Consider the following 19,520-nt stretch of genomic DNA (forward strand, 5'->3'; position numbering starts at 1 on the left):
TATTGTATGATTGTCAGTATTTCATGTTTAGCGAAGATTACCTTACACAGCCCTGTTATTGTATGATTGTCAGTATTTCATGTTTAGCGAAGATTACCTTACACAGCCCTGTTATTGTATGATTGTCAGTATTTCATGTTTAGCGAAGATTACCTTACACAGCCCTGTTATTGTATGATTGTCAGTATTTCATGTTTAGCGTAAGATTACCTTACACAGCCCTGTTATTGTATGATTGTCAGTATTTCATGTTTAGCGTAAGATTACCTTACACAGCCCTGTTATTGTATGATTGTCAGTATTTCATGTTTAGCGAAGATTACCTTACACAGCCCTGTTATTGTATGATTGTCAGTATTTCATGTTTAGCGAAGATTACCTTACACAGCCCTGTTATTGTATGATTGTCAGTATTTCATGTTTAGCGTAAGATTACCTTACACAGCCCTGTTATTGTATGATTGTCAGTATTTCATGTTTAGCGAAGATTACCTTACACAGCCCTGTTATTGTATGATTGTCAGTATTTCATGTTTAGCGTAAGATTACCTTACACAGCCCTGTTATTGTATGATTGTCAGTATTTCATGTTTAGCGAAGATTACCTTACACAGCCCTGTTATTGTATGATTGTCAGTATTTCATGTTTAGCGAAGATTACCTTACACAGCCCTGTTATTGTATGATTGTCAGTATTTCATGTTTAGCGTAAGATTACCTTACACAGCCCTGTTATTGTATGATTGTCAGTATTTCATGTTTAGCGAAGATTACCTTACACAGCCCTGTTATTGTATGATTGTCAGTATTTCATGTTTAGCGAAGATTACCTTACACAGCCCTGTTATTGTATGATTGTCAGTATTTCATGTTTAGCGAAGATTACCTTACACAGCCCTGTTATTGTATGATTGTCAGTATTTCATGTTTAGCGTAAGATTACCTTACACAGCCCTGTTATTGTATGATTGTCAGTATTTCATGTTTAGCGAAGATTACCTTACACAGCCCTGTTATTGTATGATTGTCAGTATTTCATGTTTAGCGAAGATTACCTTACACAGCCCTGTTATTGTATGATTGTCAGTATTTCATGTTTAGCGAAGATTACCTTACACAGCCCTGTTATTGTATGATTGTCAGTATTTCATGTTTAGCGTAAGATTACCTTACACAGCCCTGTTATTGTATGATTGTCAGTATTTCATGTTTAGCGAAGATTACCTTACACAGCCCTGTTATTGTATGATTGTCAGTATTTCATGTTCAGCGTAAGAGTACCTTACACAGCCCTGTTATTGTATGATTGTCAGTATTTCATGTTTAGCGAAGATTACCTTACACAGCCCTGTTATTGTATGATTGTCAGTATTTCATGTTTAGCGAAGATTACCTTACACAGCCCTGTTATTGTATGATTGTCAGTATTTCATGTTTAGCGAAGATTACCTTACACAGCCCTGTTATTGTATGATTGTCAGTATTTCATGTTTAGCGAAGATTACCTTACACAGCCCTGTTATTGTATGATTGTCAGTATTTCATGTTTAGCGAAGCTTACCTTACACAGCCCTGTTATTGTATGATTGTCAGTATTTCATGTTTAGCGTAAGATTACCTTACACAGCCCTGTTATTGTATGATTGTCAGTATTTCATGTTTAGCGAAGATTACCTTTACACAGCCCTGTTATTGTATGATTGTCAGTATTTCATGTTTAGCGAAGATTACCTTACACAGCCCTGTTATTGTATGATTGTCAGTATTTCATGTTTAGCGTAAGATTACCTTACACAGCCCTGTTATTGTATGATTGTCAGTATTTCATGTTTAGCGTAAGATTACCTTACACAGCCCTGTTATTGTATGATTGTCAGTATTTCATGTTTAGCGAAGATTACCTTACACAGCCCTGTTATTGTATGATTGTCAGTATTTCATGTTTAGCGTAAGATTACCTTACACAGCCCTGTTATTGTATGATTGTCAGTATTTCATGTTTAGCGTAAGATTACCTTACACAGCCCTGTTATTGTATGATTGTCAGTATTTCATGTTTAGCGAAGATTACCTTACACAGCCCTGTTATTGTATGATTGTCAGTATTTCATGTTTAGCGTAAGATTACCTTACACAGCCCTGTTATTGTATGATTGTCAGTATTTCATGTTTAGCGTAAGATTACCTTACACAGCCCTGTTATTGTATGAGTGTCAGTATTTCATGTTTAGCGTAAGATTACCTTACACAGCCCTGTTATTGTATGATTGTCAGTATTTCATGTTTAGCGAAGATTACCTTACACAGCCCTGTTATTGTATGATTGTCAGTATTTCATGTTTAGCGTAAGATTACCTTACACAGCCCTGTTATTGTATGATTGTCAGTATTTCATGTTTAGCGTAAGATTACCTTACACAGCCCTGTTATTGTATGATTGTCAGTATTTCATGTTTAGCGAAGATTACCTTACACAGCCCTGTTATTGTATGATTGTCAGTATTTCATGTTTAGCGAAGATTACCTTACACAGCCCTGTTATTGTATGATTGTCAGTATTTCATGTTTAGCGAAGATTACCTTACACAGCCCTGTTATTGTATGATTGTCAGTATTTCATGTTTAGCGTAAGATTACCTTACACAGCCCTGTTATTGTATGATTGTCAGTATTTCATGTTTAGCGTAAGATTACCTTACACAGCCCTGTTATTGTATGATTGTCAGTATTTCATGTTTAGCGTAAGATTACCTTACACAGCCCTGTTATTGTATGATTGTCAGTATTTAATGTTTAGCGAAGATTACCTTACACAGCCCTGTTATTGTATGATTGTCAGTATTTCATGTTTAGCGAAGATTACCTTACACAGCCCTGTTATTGTATGATTGTCAGTATTTCATGTTTAGCGTAAGATTACCTTACACAGCCCTGTTATTGTATGATTGTCAGTATTTCATGTTTAGCGAAGATTACCTTACACAGCCCTGTTATTGTATGATTGTCAGTATTTCATGTTTAGCGAAGATTACCTTACACAGCCCTGTTATTGTATGATTGTCAGTATTTCATGTTTAGCGTAAGATTACCTTACACAGCCCTGTTATTGTATGATTGTCAGTATTTCATGTTTAGCGTAAGATTACCTTACACAGCCCTGTTATTGTATGATTGTCAGTATTTCATGTTTAGCGAAGATTACCTTACACAGCCCTGTTATTGTATGATTGTCAGTATTTCATGTTTAGCGTAAGATTACCTTACACAGCCCTGTTATTGTATGATTGTCAGTATTTCATGTTTAGCGAAGATTACCTTACACAGCCCTGTTATTGTATGATTGTCAGTATTTCATGTTTAGCGTAAGATTACCTTACACAGCCCTGTTATTGTATGATTGTCAGTATTTCATGTTTAGCGAAGATTACCTTACACAGCCCTGTTATTGTATGATTGTCAGTATTTCATGTTTAGCGTAAGATTACCTTACACAGCCCTGTTATTGTATGATTGTCAGTATTTCATGTTTAGCGAAGATTACCTTACACAGCCCTGTTATTGTATGATTGTCAGTATTTCATGTTTAGCGTAAGATTACCTTACACAGCCCTGTTATTGTATGATTGTCAGTATTTCATGTTTAGCGTAAGATTACCTTACACAGCCCTGTTATTGTATGATTGTCAGTATTTCATGTTTAGCGAAGATTACCTTACACAGCCCTGTTATTGTATGATTGTCAGTATTTCATGTTTAGCGAAGATTACCTTACACAGCCCTGTTATTGTATGATTGTCAGTATTTCATGTTTAGCGTAAGATTACCTTACACAGCCCTGTTATTGTATGATTGTCAGTATTTCATGTTTAGCGTAAGATTACCTTACACAGCCCTTTTATTGTATGATTGTCAGTATTTCATGTTTAGCGTAAGATTACCTTACACAGCCCTGTTATTGTATGATTGTCAGTATAAGATTACCTTACACAGCCCTGTTATTGTATGATTGTCAGTATTTCATGTTTAGCGTAAGATTACCTTACACAGCCCTGTTATTGTATGATTGTCAGTATTTCATGTTTAGCGAAGATTACCTTACACAGCCCTGTTATTGTATGATTGTCAGTATTTCATGTTTAGCGAAGATTACCTTACACAGCCCTGTTATTGTATGATTGTCAGTATTTCATGTTTAGCGAAGATTACCTTACACAGCCCTGTTATTGTATGATTGTCAGTATTTCATGTTTAGCGTAAGATTACCTTACACAGCCCTGTTATTGTATGATTGTCAGTATTTCATGTTTAGCGTAAGATTACCTTACACAGCCCTGTTATTGTATGATTGTCAGTATTTCATGTTTAGCGGAAGATTACCTTACACAGCCCTGTTATTGTATGATTGTCAGTATTTCATGTTTAGCGTAAGATTACCTTACACAGCCCTGTTATTGTATGATTGTCAGTATTTCATGTTTAGCGTAAGATTACCTTACACAGCCCTGTTATTGTATGATTGTCAGTATTGCATGTTTAGCGTAAGATTACCTTACACAGCCCTGTTATTGTATGATTGTCAGTATTTCATGTTTAGCGTAAGATTACCTTACACAGCCCTGTTATTGTATGATTGTCAGTATTTCATGTTTAGCGTAAGATTACCTTACACAGCCCTGTTATTGTATGATTGTCAGTATTTCATGTTTAGCGTAAGATTACCTTACACAGCCCTGTTATTGTATGATTGTCAGTATTGCATGTTTAGCGTAAGATTACCTTACACAGCCCTGTTATTGTATGATTGTCAGTATTTCATGTTTAGCGAAGATTACCTTACACAGCCCTGTTATTGTATGATTGTCAGTATTTCATGTTTAGCGAAGATTACCTTACACAGCCCTGTTATTGTATGATTGTCAGTATTTCATGTTTAGCGTAAGATTACCTTACACAGCCCTGTTATTGTATGATTGTCAGTATTTCATGTTTAGCGTAAGATTACCTTACACAGCCCTGTTATTGTATGATTGTCAGTATTTCATGTTTAGCGTAAGATTACCTTACACAGCCCTGTTATTGTATGATTGTCAGTATTTCATGTTTAGCGTAAGATTACCTTACACAGCCCTGTTATTGTATGATTGTCAGTATTTCATGTTTAGCGTAAGATTACCTTACACAGCCCTGTTATTGTATGATTGTCAGTATTTCATGTTTAGCGTGAAGATTACCTTACACAGCCCTGTTATTGTATGATTGTCAGTATTTCATGTTTAGCGTAAGATTACCTTACACAGCCCTGTTATTGTATGATTGTCAGTATTTCATGTTTAGCGAAGATTACCTTACACAGCCCTGTTATTGTATGATTGTCAGTATTTCATGTTTAGCGAAGATTACCTTACACAGCCCTGTTATTGTATGATTGTCAGTATTTCATGTTTAGCGTAAGATTACCTTACACAGCCCTGTTATTGTATGATTGTCAGTATTTCATGTTTAGCGTAAGATTACCTTACACAGCCCTGTTATTGTATGATTGTCAGTATTTCATGTTTAGCGTAAGATTACCTTACACAGCCCTGTTATTGTATGATTGTCAGTATTTCATGTTCAGCGTAAGATTACCTTACACAGCCCTGTTATTGTATGATTGTCAGTATTTCATGTTTAGCGTAAGATTACCTTACACAGCCCTGTTATTGTATGATTGTCAGTATTTCATGTTTAGCGTAAGATTACCTTACACAGCCCTGTTATTGTATGATTGTCAGTATTTCATGTTTAGCGAAGATTACCTTACACAGCCCTGTTATTGTATGATTGTCAGTATTTCATGTTTAGCGAAGATTACCTTACACAGCCCTGTTATTGTATGATTGTCAGTATTTCATGTTTAGCGTAAGATTACCTTACACAGCCCTGTTATTGTATGATTGTCAGTATTTCATGTTTAGCGTAAGATTACCTTACACAGCCCTGTTATTGTATGATTGTCAGTATTTCATGTTTAGCGAAGATTACCTTACACAGCCCTGTTATTGTATGATTGTCAGTATTTCATGTTTAGCGTAAGATTACCTTACACAGCCCTGTTATTGTATGATTGTCAGTATTTCATGTTTAGCGAAGATTACCTTACACAGCCCTGTTATTGTATGATTGTCAGTATTTCATGTTTAGCGAAGATTACCTTACACAGCCCTGTTATTGTATGATTGTCAGTATTTCATGTTTAGCGAAGATTACCTTACACAGCCCTGTTATTGTATGATTGTCAGTATTTCATGTTTAGCGTAAGATTACCTTACACAGCCCTGTTATTGTATGATTGTCAGTATTTCATGTTTAGCGTAAGATTACCTTACACAGCCCTGTTATTGTATGATTGTCAGTATTTCATGTTTAGCGTAAGATTACCTTACACAGCCCTGTTATTGTATGATTGTCAGTATTTCATGTTTAGCGTAAGATTACCTTACACAGCCCTGTTATTGTATGATTGTCAGTATTTCATGTTTAGCGTAAGATTACCTTACACAGCCCTGTTATTGTATGATTGTCAGTATTTCATGTTTAGCGAAGATTACCTTACACAGCCCTGTTATTGTATGATTGTCAGTATTTCATGTTTAGCGAAGATTACCTTACACAGCCCTGTTATTGTATGATTGTCAGTATTTCATGTTTAGCGTAAGATTACCTTACACAGCCCTGTTATTGTATGATTGTCAGTATTTCATGTTTAGCGTAAGATTACCTTACACAGCCCTGTTATTGTATGATTGTCAGTATTTCATGTTTAGCGAAGATTACCTTACACAGCCCTGTTATTGTATGATTGTCAGTATTTCATGTTTAGCGTAAGATTACCTTACACAGCCCTGTTATTGTATGATTGTCAGTATTTCATGTTTAGCGTAAGATTACCTTACACAGCCCTGTTATTGTATGATTGTCAGTATTTCATGTTTAGCGTAAGATTACCTTACACAGCCCTGTTATTGTATGATTGTCAGTATTTCATGTTTAGCGTAAGATTACCTTACACAGCCCTGTTATTGTATGATTGTCAGTATTTCATGTTTAGCGTAAGATTACCTTACACAGCCCTGTTATTGTATGATTGTCAGTATTTCATGTTTAGCGTAAGATTACCTTACACAGCCCTGTTATTGTATGATTGTCAGTATTTCATGTTTAGCGTAAGATTACCTTACACAGCCCTGTTATTGTATGATTGTCAGTATTTCATGTTTAGCGTAAGATTACCTTACACAGCCCTGTTATTGTATGATTGTCAGTATTTCATGTTTAGCGTAAGATTACCTTACACAGCCCTGTTATTGTATGATTGTCAGTATTTCATGTTTAGCGTAAGATTACCTTACACAGCCCTGTTATTGTATGATTGTCAGTATTTCATGTTTAGCGTAAGATTACCTTACACAGCCCTGTTATTGTATGATTGTCAGTATTTCATGTTTAGCGTAAGATTACCTTACACAGCCCTGTTATTGTATGATTGTCAGTATTTCATGTTTAGCGTAAGATTACCTTACACAGCCCTGTTATTGTATGATTGTCAGTATTTCATGTTTAGCGTAAGATTACCTTACACAGCCCTGTTATTGTATGATTGTCAGTATTTCATGTTTAGCGTAAGATTACCTTACACAGCCCTGTTATTGTATGATTGTCAGTATTTCATGTTTAGCGTAAGATTACCTTACACAGCCCTGTTATTGTATGATTGTCAGTATTTCATGTTTAGCGTAAGATTACCTTACACAGCCCTGTTATTGTATGATTGTCAGTATTTCATGTTTAGCGTAAGATTACCTTACACAGCCCTGTTATTGTATGATTGTCAGTATTTCATGTTTAGCGAAGATTACCTTACACAGCCCTGTTATTGTATGATTGTCAGTATTTCATGTTTAGCGAAGATTACCTTACACAGCCCTGTTATTGTATGATTGTCAGTATTTCATGTTTAGCGTAAGATTACCTTACACAGCCCTGTTATTGTATGATTGTCAGTATTTCATGTTTAGCGTAAGATTACCTTACACAGCCCTGTTATTGTATGATTGTCAGTATTTCATGTTTAGCGTAAGATTACCTTACACAGCCCTGTTATTGTATGATTGTCAGTATTTCATGTTTAGCGTAAGATTACCTTACACAGCCCTGTTATTGTATGATTGTCAGTATTTCATGTTTAGCGTAAGATTACCTTACACAGCCCTGTTATTGTATGATTGTCAGTATTTCATGTTTAGCGTAAGATTACCTTACACAGCCCTGTTATTGTATGATTGTCAGTATTTCATGTTTAGCGTAAGATTACCTTACACAGCCCTGTTATTGTATGATTGTCAGTATTTCATGTTTAGCGTAAGATTACCTTACACAGCCCTGTTATTGTATGATTGTCAGTATTTCATGTTTAGCGTAAGATTACCTTACACAGCCCTGTTATTGTATGATTGTCAGTATTTCATGTTTAGCGTAAGATTACCTTACACAGCCCTGTTATTGTATGATTGTCAGTATTTCATGTTTAGCGTAAGATTACCTTACACAGCCCTGTTATTGTATGATTGTCAGTATTTCATGTTTAGCGAAGATTACCTTACACAGCCCTGTTATTGTATGATTGTCAGTATTTCATGTTTAGCGTAAGATTACCTTACACAGCCCTGTTATTGTATGATTGTCAGTATTTCATGTTTAGCGAAGATTACCTTACACAGCCCTGTTATTGTATGATTGTCAGTATTTCATGTTTAGCGTAAGATTACCTTACACAGCCCTGTTATTGTATGATTGTCAGTATTTCATGTTTAGCGTAAGATTACCTTACACAGCCCTGTTATTGTATGATTGTCAGTATTTCATGTTTAGCGTAAGATTACCTTACACAGCCCTGTTATTGTATGATTGTCAGTATTTCATGTTTAGCGTAAGATTACCTTACACAGCCCTGTTATTGTATGATTGTCAGTATTTCATGTTTAGCGTAAGATTACCTTACACAGCCCTGTTATTGTATGATTGTCAGTATTTCATGTTTAGCGTAAGATTACCTTACACAGCCCTGTTATTGTATGATTGTCAGTATTTCATGTTTAGCGTAAGATTACCTTACACAGCCCTGTTATTGTATGATTGTCAGTATTTCATGTTTAGCGTAAGATTACCTTACACAGCCCTGTTATTGTATGATTGTCAGTATTTCATGTTTAGCGTAAGATTACCTTACACAGCCCTGTTATTGTATGATTGTCAGTATTTCATGTTTAGCGTAAGATTACCTTACACAGCCCTGTTATTGTATGATTGTCAGTATTTCATGTTTAGCGTAAGATTACCTTACACAGCCCTGTTATTGTATGATTGTCAGTATTTCATGTTTAGCGTAAGATTACCTTACACAGCCCTGTTATTGTATGATTGTCAGTATTTCATGTTTAGCGTAAGATTACCTTACACAGCCCTGTTATTGTATGATTGTCAGTATTTCATGTTTAGCGTAAGATTACCTTACACAGCCCTGTTATTGTATGATTGTCAGTATTTCATGTTTAGCGTAAGATTACCTTACACAGCCCTGTTATTGTATGATTGTCAGTATTTCATGTTTAGCGTAAGATTACCTTACACAGCCCTGTTATTGTATGATTGTCAGTATTTCATGTTTAGCGTAAGATTACCTTACACAGCCCTGTTATTGTATGATTGTCAGTATTTCATGTTTAGCGTAAGATTACCTTACACAGCCCTGTTATTGTATGATTGTCAGTATTTCATGTTTAGCGAAGATTACCTTACACAGCCCTGTTATTGTATGATTGTCAGTATTTCATGTTTAGCGTAAGATTACCTTACACAGCCCTGTTATTGTATGATTGTCAGTATTTCATGTTTAGCGTAAGATTACCTTACACAGCCCTGTTATTGTATGATTGTCAGTATTTCATGTTTAGCGTAAGATTACCTTACACAGCCCTGTTATTGTATGATTGTCAGTATTTCATGTTTAGCGTAAGATTACCTTACACAGCCCTGTTATTGTATGATTGTCAGTATTTCATGTTTAGCGTAAGATTACCTTACACAGCCCTGTTATTGTATGATTGTCAGTATTTCATGTTTAGCGTAAGATTACCTTACACAGCCCTGTTATTGTATGATTGTCAGTATTTCATGTTTAGCGTAAGATTACCTTACACAGCCCTGTTATTGTATGATTGTCAGTATTTCATGTTTAGCGTAAGATTACCTTACACAGCCCTGTTATTGTATGATTGTCAGTATTTCATGTTTAGCGTAAGATTACCTTACACAGCCCTGTTATTGTATGATTGTCAGTATTTCATGTTTAGCGTAAGATTACCTTACACAGCCCTGTTATTGTATGATTGTCAGTATTTCATGTTTAGCTGAAGATTACCTTACACAGCCCTGTTATTGTATGATTGTCAGTATTTCATGTTTAGCGTAAGATTACCTTACACAGCCCTGTTATTGTATGATTGTCAGTATTTCATGTTTAGCGTAAGATTACCTTACACAGCCCTGTTATTGTATGATTGTCAGTATTTCATGTTTAGCGTAAGATTACCTTACACAGCCCTGTTATTGTATGATTGTCAGTATTTCATGTTTAGCGTAAGATTACCTTACACAGCCCTGTTATTGTATGATTGTCAGTATTTCATGTTTAGCGTAAGATTACCTTACACAGCCCTGTTATTGTATGATTGTCAGTATTTCATGTTTAGCGTAAGATTACCTTACACAGCCCTGTTATTGTATGATTGTCAGTATTTCATGTTTAGCGTAAGATTACCTTACACAGCCCTGTTATTGTATGATTGTCAGTATTTCATGTTTAGCGTAAGATTACCTTACACAGCCCTGTTATTGTATGATTGTCAGTATTTCATGTTTAGCGTAAGATTACCTTACACAGCCCTGTTATTGTATGATTGTCAGTATTTCATGTTTAGCGTAAGATTACCTTACACAGCCCTGTTATTGTATGATTGTCAGTATTTCATGTTTAGCGTAAGATTACCTTACACAGCCCTGTTATTGTATGATTGTCAGTATTTCATGTTTAGCGTAAGATTACCTTACACAGCCCTGTTATTGTATGATTGTCAGTATTTCATGTTTAGCGTAAGATTACCTTACACAGCCCTGTTATTGTATGATTGTCAGTATTTCATGTTTAGCGTAAGATTACCTTACACAGCCCTGTTATTGTATGATTGTCAGTATTTCATGTTTAGCGTAAGATTACCTTACACAGCCCTGTTATTGTATGATTGTCAGTATTTCATGTTTAGCGTAAGATTACCTTACACAGCCCTGTTATTGTATGATTGTCAGTATTTCATGTTTAGCGAAGATTACCTTACACAGCCCTGTTATTGTATGATTGTCAGTATTTCATGTTTAGCGTAAGATTACCTTACACAGCCCTGTTATTGTATGATTGTCAGTATTTCATGTTTAGCGTAAGATTACCTTACACAGCCCTGTTATTGTATGATTGTCAGTATTTCATGTTTAGCGTAAGATTACCTTACACAGCCCTGTTATTGTATGATTGTCAGTATTTCATGTTTAGCGTAAGATTACCTTACACAGCCCTGTTATTGTATGATTGTCAGTATTTCATGTTTAGCGTAAGATTACCTTACACAGCCCTGTTATTGTATGATTGTCAGTATTTCATGTTTAGCGTAAGATTACCTTACACAGCCCTGTTATTGTATGATTGTCAGTATTTCATGTTTAGCGTAAGATTACCTTACACAGCCCTGTTATTGTATGATTGTCAGTATTTCATGTTTAGCGTAAGATTACCTTACACAGCCCTGTTATTGTATGATTGTCAGTATTTCATGTTTAGCGTAAGATTACCTTACACAGCCCTGTTATTGTATGATTGTCAGTATTTCATGTTTAGCGTAAGATTACCTTACACAGCCCTGTTATTGTATGATTGTCAGTATTTCATGTTTAGCGTAAGATTACCTTACACAGCCCTGTTATTGTATGATTGTCAGTATTTCATGTTTAGCGTAAGATTACCTTACACAGCCCTGTTATTGTATGATTGTCAGTATTTCATGTTTAGCGTAAGATTACCTTACACAGCCCTGTTATTGTATGATTGTCAGTATTTCATGTTTAGCGTAAGATTACCTTACACAGCCCTGTTATTGTATGATTGTCAGTATTTCATGTTTAGCGTAAGATTACCTTACACAGCCCTGTTATTGTATGATTGTCAGTATTTCATGTTTAGCGTAAGATTACCTTACACAGCCCTGTTATTGTATGATTGTCAGTATTTCATGTTTAGCGAAGATTACCTTACACAGCCCTGTTATTGTATGATTGTCAGTATTTCATGTTTAGCGTAAGATTACCTTACACAGCCCTGTTATTGTATGATTGTCAGTATTTCATGTTTAGCGTAAGATTACCTTACACAGCCCTGTTATTGTATGATTGTCAGTATTTCATGTTTAGCGTAAGATTACCTTACACAGCCCTGTTATTGTATGATTGTCAGTATTTCATGTTTAGCGTAAGATTACCTTACACAGCCCTGTTATTGTATGATTGTCAGTATTTCATGTTTAGCGTAAGATTACCTTACACAGCCCTGTTATTGTATGATTGTCAGTATTTCATGTTTAGCGTAAGATTACCTTACACAGCCCTGTTATTGTATGATTGTCAGTATTTCATGTTTAGCGTAAGATTACCTTACACAGCCCTGTTATTGTATGATTGTCAGTATTTCATGTTTAGCGTAAGATTACCTTACACAGCCCTGTTATTGTATGATTGTCAGTATTTCATGTTTAGCGTAAGATTACCTTACACAGCCCTGTTATTGTATGATTGTCAGTATTTCATGTTTAGCGTAAGATTACCTTACACAGCCCTGTTATTGTATGATTGTCAGTATTTCATGTTTAGCGTAAGATTACCTTACACAGCCCTGTTATTGTATGATTGTCAGTATTTCATGTTTAGCGTAAGATTACCTTACACAGCCCTGTTATTGTATGATTGTCAGTATTTCATGTTTAGCGAAGATTACCTTACACAGCCCTGTTATTGTATGATTGTCAGTATTTCATGTTTAGCGTAAGATTACCTTACACAGCCCTGTTATTGTATGATTGTCAGTATTTCATGTTTAGCGTAAGATTACCTTACACAGCCCTGTTATTGTATGATTGTCAGTATTTCATGTTTAGCGTAAGATTACCTTACACAGCCCTGTTATTGTATGATTGTCAGTATTTCATGTTTAGCGTAAGATTACCTTACACAGCCCTGTTATTGTATGATTGTCAGTATTTCATGTTTAGCGTAAGATTACCTTACACAGCCCTGTTATTGTATGATTGTCAGTATTTCATGTTTAGCGTAAGATTACCTTACACAGCCCTGTTATTGTATGATTGTCAGTATTTCATGTTTAGCGTAAGATTACCTTACACAGCCCTGTTATTGTATGATTGTCAGTATTTCATGTTTAGCGTAAGATTACCTTACACAGCCCTGTTATTGTATGATTGTCAGTATTTCATGTTTAGCGTAAGATTACCTTACACAGCCCTGTTATTGTATGATTGTCAGTATTTCATGTTTAGCGTAAGATTACCTTACACAGCCCTGTTATTGTATGATTGTCAGTATTTCATGTTTAGCGTAAGATTACCTTACACAGCCCTGTTATTGTATGATTGTCAGTATTTCATGTTTAGCGTAAGATTACCTTACACAGCCCTGTTATTGTATGATTGTCAGTATTTCATGTTTAGCGTAAGATTACCTTACACAGCCCTGTTATTGTATGATTGTCAGTATTTCATGTTTAGCGTAAGATTACCTTACACAGCCCTGTTATTGTATGATTGTCAGTATTTCATGTTTAGCGTAAGATTACCTTACACAGCCCTGTTATTGTATGATTGTCAGTATTTCATGTTTAGCGTAAGATTACCTTACACAGCCCTGTTATTGTATGATTGTCAGTATTTCATGTTTAGCGTAAGATTACCTTACACAGCCCTGTTATTGTATGATTGTCAGTATTTCATGTTTAGCGTAAGATTACCTTACACAGCCCTGTTATTGTATGATTGTCAGTATTTCATGTTTAGCGTAAGATTACCTTACACAGCCCTGTTATTGTATGATTGTCAGTATTTCATGTTTAGCGTAAGATTACCTTACACAGCCCTGTTATTGTATGATTGTCAGTATTTCATGTTTAGCGTAAGATTACCTTACACAGCCCTGTTATTGTATGATTGTCAGTATTTCATGTTTAGCGTAAGATTACCTTACACAGCCCTGTTATTGTATGATTGTCAGTATTTCATGTTTAGCGAAGATTACCTTACACAGCCCTGTTATTGTATGATTGTCAGTATTTCATGTTTAGCGTAAGATTACCTTACACAGCCCTGTTATTGTATGATTGTCAGTATTTCATGTTTAGCGTAAGATTACCTTACACAGCCCTGTTATTGTATGATTGTCAGTATTTCATGTTTAGCGTAAGATTACCTTACACAGCCCTGTTATTGTATGATTGTCAGTATTTCATGTTTAGCGTAAGATTACCTTACACAGCCCTGTTATTGTATGATTGTCAGTATTTCATGTTTAGCGTAAGATTACCTTACACAGCCCTGTTATTGTATGATTGTCAGTATTTCATGTTTAGCGTAAGATTACCTTACACAGCCCTGTTATTGTATGATTGTCAGTATTTCATGTTTAGCGAAGATTACCTTACACAGCCCTGTTATTGTATGATTGTCAGTATTTCATGTTTAGCGTAAGATTACCTTACACAGCCCTGTTATTGTATGATTGTCAGTATTTCATGTTTAGCGTAAGATTACCTTACACAGCCCTGTTATTGTATGATTGTCAGTATTTCATGTTTAGCGTAAGATTACCTTACACAGCCCTGTTATTGTATGATTGTCAGTATTTCATGTTTAGCGTAAGATTACCTTACACAGCCCTGTTATTGTATGATTGTCAGTATTTCATGTTTAGCGTAAGATTACCTTACACAGCCCTGTTATTGTATGATTGTCAGTATTTCATGTTTAGCGTAAGATTACCTTACACAGCCCTGTTATTGTATGATTGTCAGTATTTCATGTTTAGCGTAAGATTACCTTACACAGCCCTGTTATTGTATGATTGTCAGTATTTCATGTTTAGCGTAAGATTACCTTACACAGCCCTGTTATTGTATGATTGTCAGTATTTCATGTTTAGCGTAAGATTACCTTACACAGCCCTGTTATTGTATGATTGTCAGTATTTCATGTTTAGCGTAAGATTACCTTACACAGCCCTGTTATTGTATGATTGTCAGTATTTCATGTTTAGCGTAAGATTACCTTACACAGCCCTGTTATTGTATGATTGTCAGTATTTCATGTTTAGCGTAAGATTACCTTACACAGCCCTGTTATTGTATGATTGTCAGTATTTCATGTTTAGCGTAAGATTACCTTACACAGCCCTGTTATTGTATGATTGTCAGTATTTCATGTTTAGCGTAAGATTACCTTACACAGCCCTGTTATTGTATGATTGTCAGTATTTCATGTTTAGCGTAAGATTACCTTACACAGCCCTGTTATTGTATGATTGTCAGTATTTCATGTTTAGCGAAGATTACCTTACACAGCCCTGTTATTGTATGATTGTCAGTATTTCATGTTTAGCGAAGATTACCTTACACAGCCCTGTTATTGTATGATTGTCAGTATTTCATGTTTAGCGAAGATTACCTTACACAGCCCTGTTATTGTATGATTGTCAGTATTTCATGTTTAGCGTAAGATTACCTTACACAGCCCTGTTATTGTATGATTGTCAGTATTTCATGTTTAGCGTAAGATTACCTTACACAGCCCTGTTATTGTATGATTGTCAGTATTTCATGTTTAGCGTAAGATTACCTTACACAGCCCTGTTATTGTATGATTGTCAGTATTTCATGTTTAGCGTAAGATTACCTTACACAGCCCTGTTATTGTATGATTGTCAGTATTTCATGTTTAGCGAAGATTACCTTACACAGCCCTGTTATTGTATGATTGTCAGTATTTCATGTTTAGCGAAGATTACCTTACACAGCCCTGTTATTGTATGATTGTCAGTATTTCATGTTTAGCGTAAGATTACCTTACACAGCCCTGTTATTGTATGATTGTCAGTATTTCATGTTTAGCGTAAGATTACCTTACACAGCCCTGTTATTGTATGATTGTCAGTATTTCATGTTTAGCGAAGATTACCTTACACAGCCCTTTTATTGTATGATTGTCAGTATTTCATGTTTAGCGTAAGATTACCTTACACAGCCCTGTTATTGTATGATTGTCAGTATTTCATGTTTAGCGTAAGATTACCTTACACAGCCCTGTTATTGTATGATTGTCAGTATTTCATGTTTAGCGTAAGATTACCTTACACAGCCCTGTTATTGTATGATTGTCAGTATTTCATGTTTAGCGAAGATTACCTTACACAGCCCTGTTATTGTATGATTGTCAGTATTTCATGTTTAGCGAAGATTACCTTACACAGCCCTGTTATTGTATGATTGTCAGTATTTCATGTTTAGCGTAAGATTACCTTACACAGCCCTGTTATTGTATGATTGTCAGTATTTCATGTTTAGCGTAAGATTACCTTACACAGCCCTGTTATTGTATGATTGTCAGTATTTCATGTTTAGCGTAAGATTACCTTACACAGCCCTGTTATTGTATGATTGTCAGTATTTCATGTTTAGCGTAAGATTACCTTACACAGCCCTGTTATTGTATGATTGTCAGTATTTCATGTTTAGCGTAAGATTACCTTACACAGCCCTGTTATTGTATGATTGTCAGTATTTCATGTTTAGCGTAAGATTACCTTACACAGCCCTGTTATTGTATGATTGTCAGTATTTCATGTTTAGCGTAAGATTACCTTACACAGCCCTGTTATTGTATGATTGTCAGTATTTCATGTTTAGCGTAAGATTACCTTACACAGCCCTGTTATTGTATGATTGTCAGTATTTCATGTTTAGCGTAAGATTACCTTACACAGCCCTGTTATTGTATGATTGTCAGTATTTCATGTTTAGCGTAAGATTACCTTACACAGCCCTGTTATTGTATGATTGTCAGTATTTCATGTTTAGCGTAAGATTACCTTACACAGCCCTGTTATTGTATGATTGTCAGTATTTCATGTTTAGCGTAAGATTACCTTACACAGCCCTGTTATTGTATGATTGTCAGTATTTCATGTTTAGCGAAGATTACCTTACACAGCCCTGTTATTGTATGATTGTCAGTATTTCATGTTTAGCGTAAGATTACCTTACACAGCCCTGTTATTGTATGATTGTCAGTATTTCATGTTTAGCGTAAGATTACCTTACACAGCCCTGTTATTGTATGATTGTCAGTATTTCATGTTTAGCGTAAGATTACCTTACACAGCCCTGTTATTGTATGATTGTCAGTATTTCATGTTTAGCGTAAGATTACCTTACACAGCCCTGTTATTGTATGATTGTCAGTATTTCATGTTTAGCGTAAGATTACCTTGCACACCTTAATTTCCTTCTTCTTTGTGATTTCACCTGCCATGCAACATGCCTGCAATTGAACTACCAATCTACATCAGAAAGTTAATGATATCTGATGGGGTTTTTTTTGAAAAAAGTTTGAAAATGCCCAAAAGTCTGACACTTTGTAGAATCCATCCTGCTATCTATGATGGTTTACAGAAGTTTGTCATAACTCAGTTTGTTTTTTGTGCATTATTTCAAAGCTGTTGTACCTGTATGAAGCTCAGATATTAAAAATAAAGGCAAAAAATTAAATACTCCGAGCTTAAACTCATTTCAAATAGTTGCAGGCCACTCTCATTCTAGATAGAGCCTAAAGCATGTAGTAAGTAATCAACTGAAGTGAGTACTGAAAGCAAAGAAACACATGATGTTTTTGTTACCCTTCTGTTCCCCTAGTATTAAGTATATGAAGTTCAATATAATCAATTTCTACTCATCAGTGTTTGTCAGAGAAAATAGCTGCCAGTGTGGTTCCTTTTGGGCAATAACATTTATGCGTTGTGTGGCCTTTCATCTTTTCTCTCTGGTCATGTAACCACAAAGTTAGCAAATTTAAATAAGTGAGATGTGGGAGGGGCAAAATCCCTCACATGGAAAATATAGGGTGAGAAAATATCCCCCCAGCATCCATTTGTTTTAAGAATGTTTCAAGTAGCTGATGCTTATAGTATTTTTTTTATATTTTGTTGAAGTTTTAACTGTTTTCAACTTTGCAATGTAGGAAAAACAAACATTTATACTTTGTGAAGTATATTATCCTAATTAATAAAACCTGTATGGTAAAACATCACAAATACTAAAAATCTAACTGAAACTTAAAGAAATAATTTCATTATTATTGGAAATCATATGGTAAACTTGAATTTAGTTATATAATAACATGAGTTTTGAGAAAGTCAGAATTATTATTAAGCCTCCGATTTGACATTGTATGACCTCCTATGTAGAAAGAGAAAGCTAATTCTAACTTCATGGCTAATGTGAAATAAAAAAAGTTACCATTTTTACTTAAGGAGATGTTGACTCTTGGTTGGGTGTCTGACTTGTAGCTGACATCACATGTATAATCCCCTGCATCTGCTGATGAAACTTCAGTGAGTACCAGGGAAGCATTTCCATTCTGCAACTCATCCACAGGAAGCCAAGCCCTTTTATTGCCAAACATAACGTTATTAGTAAATCTTGCCAAATGTTTTCCATTAAATTCCCATTGAACCACAAGATGATTTAAGTCTACCGAACCAGACTCGACTGTGAAATAACATGGCAGCAGCACTGCATGTGTTTGTTGGGTTGTAACGTTGGTGTCAGGTGTGGGTTTTGTAGGTACAGCATCTGCAACAGTGGCAAATAAAAATTCAGTGATGAACACAACTGTGATTGGTACCTTTGCAATAAGATGTTGTAGATGATATGTTTATTTATTTTGAAAAAACTTTCTTATTCAAAATTAAGCAGAAAACAGTTTACAAGAACATTGTTAACAAAATGGATATTTAAAAATTTACAAATGTTACGAAATAAAAGTGTCTACATGTACTTTGAAGTAAGTTAAATTGTAAAAATAACAGTTAAGTGCTTTCGTTCTAAACAGAACATCATCAGAACTGTTGATTACAAATCACTTAATTTAATACATTCTATCAGTCATATATGACTAGTGTAAACAATCTCATTACTATTCAAATTAATATTTTGATTAAAATGGTATAAGTATCATAGAAAACATTAAAAAGATGAAACACTTATATTACTATTTTTACTGTTGAGCATTTTACTGTTTCTGATTAGTCCTCACTTTGACACC

The 19,520-nt window shown here is 35.0% G+C and overlaps 1 protein-coding gene across 1 annotated transcript in view; it reads right to left on the bottom strand.

Annotated features, from left to right (window-relative positions):
* Positions 1 to 19,520, bottom strand: part of LOC122805777 — a 407,858-nt gene that overhangs the window by 242,339 nt on the left and 145,999 nt on the right. Inside the window, exon 6 of the mRNA XM_044076043.1 lies at positions 18,713 to 19,048. Within this exon, the coding sequence (XP_043931978.1) occupies positions 18,713 to 19,048 (336 nt within the window). The remainder of the gene's footprint in view (positions 1 to 18,712; positions 19,049 to 19,520) is intronic.

This window comes from Protopterus annectens, chromosome 7.part0, assembly GCF_019279795.1.
Source record: "Protopterus annectens isolate FY-2018-M chromosome 7.part0, PAN1.0, whole genome shotgun sequence".
NCBI classification, from domain to species: domain Eukaryota; kingdom Metazoa; phylum Chordata; order Ceratodontiformes; family Protopteridae; genus Protopterus; species Protopterus annectens.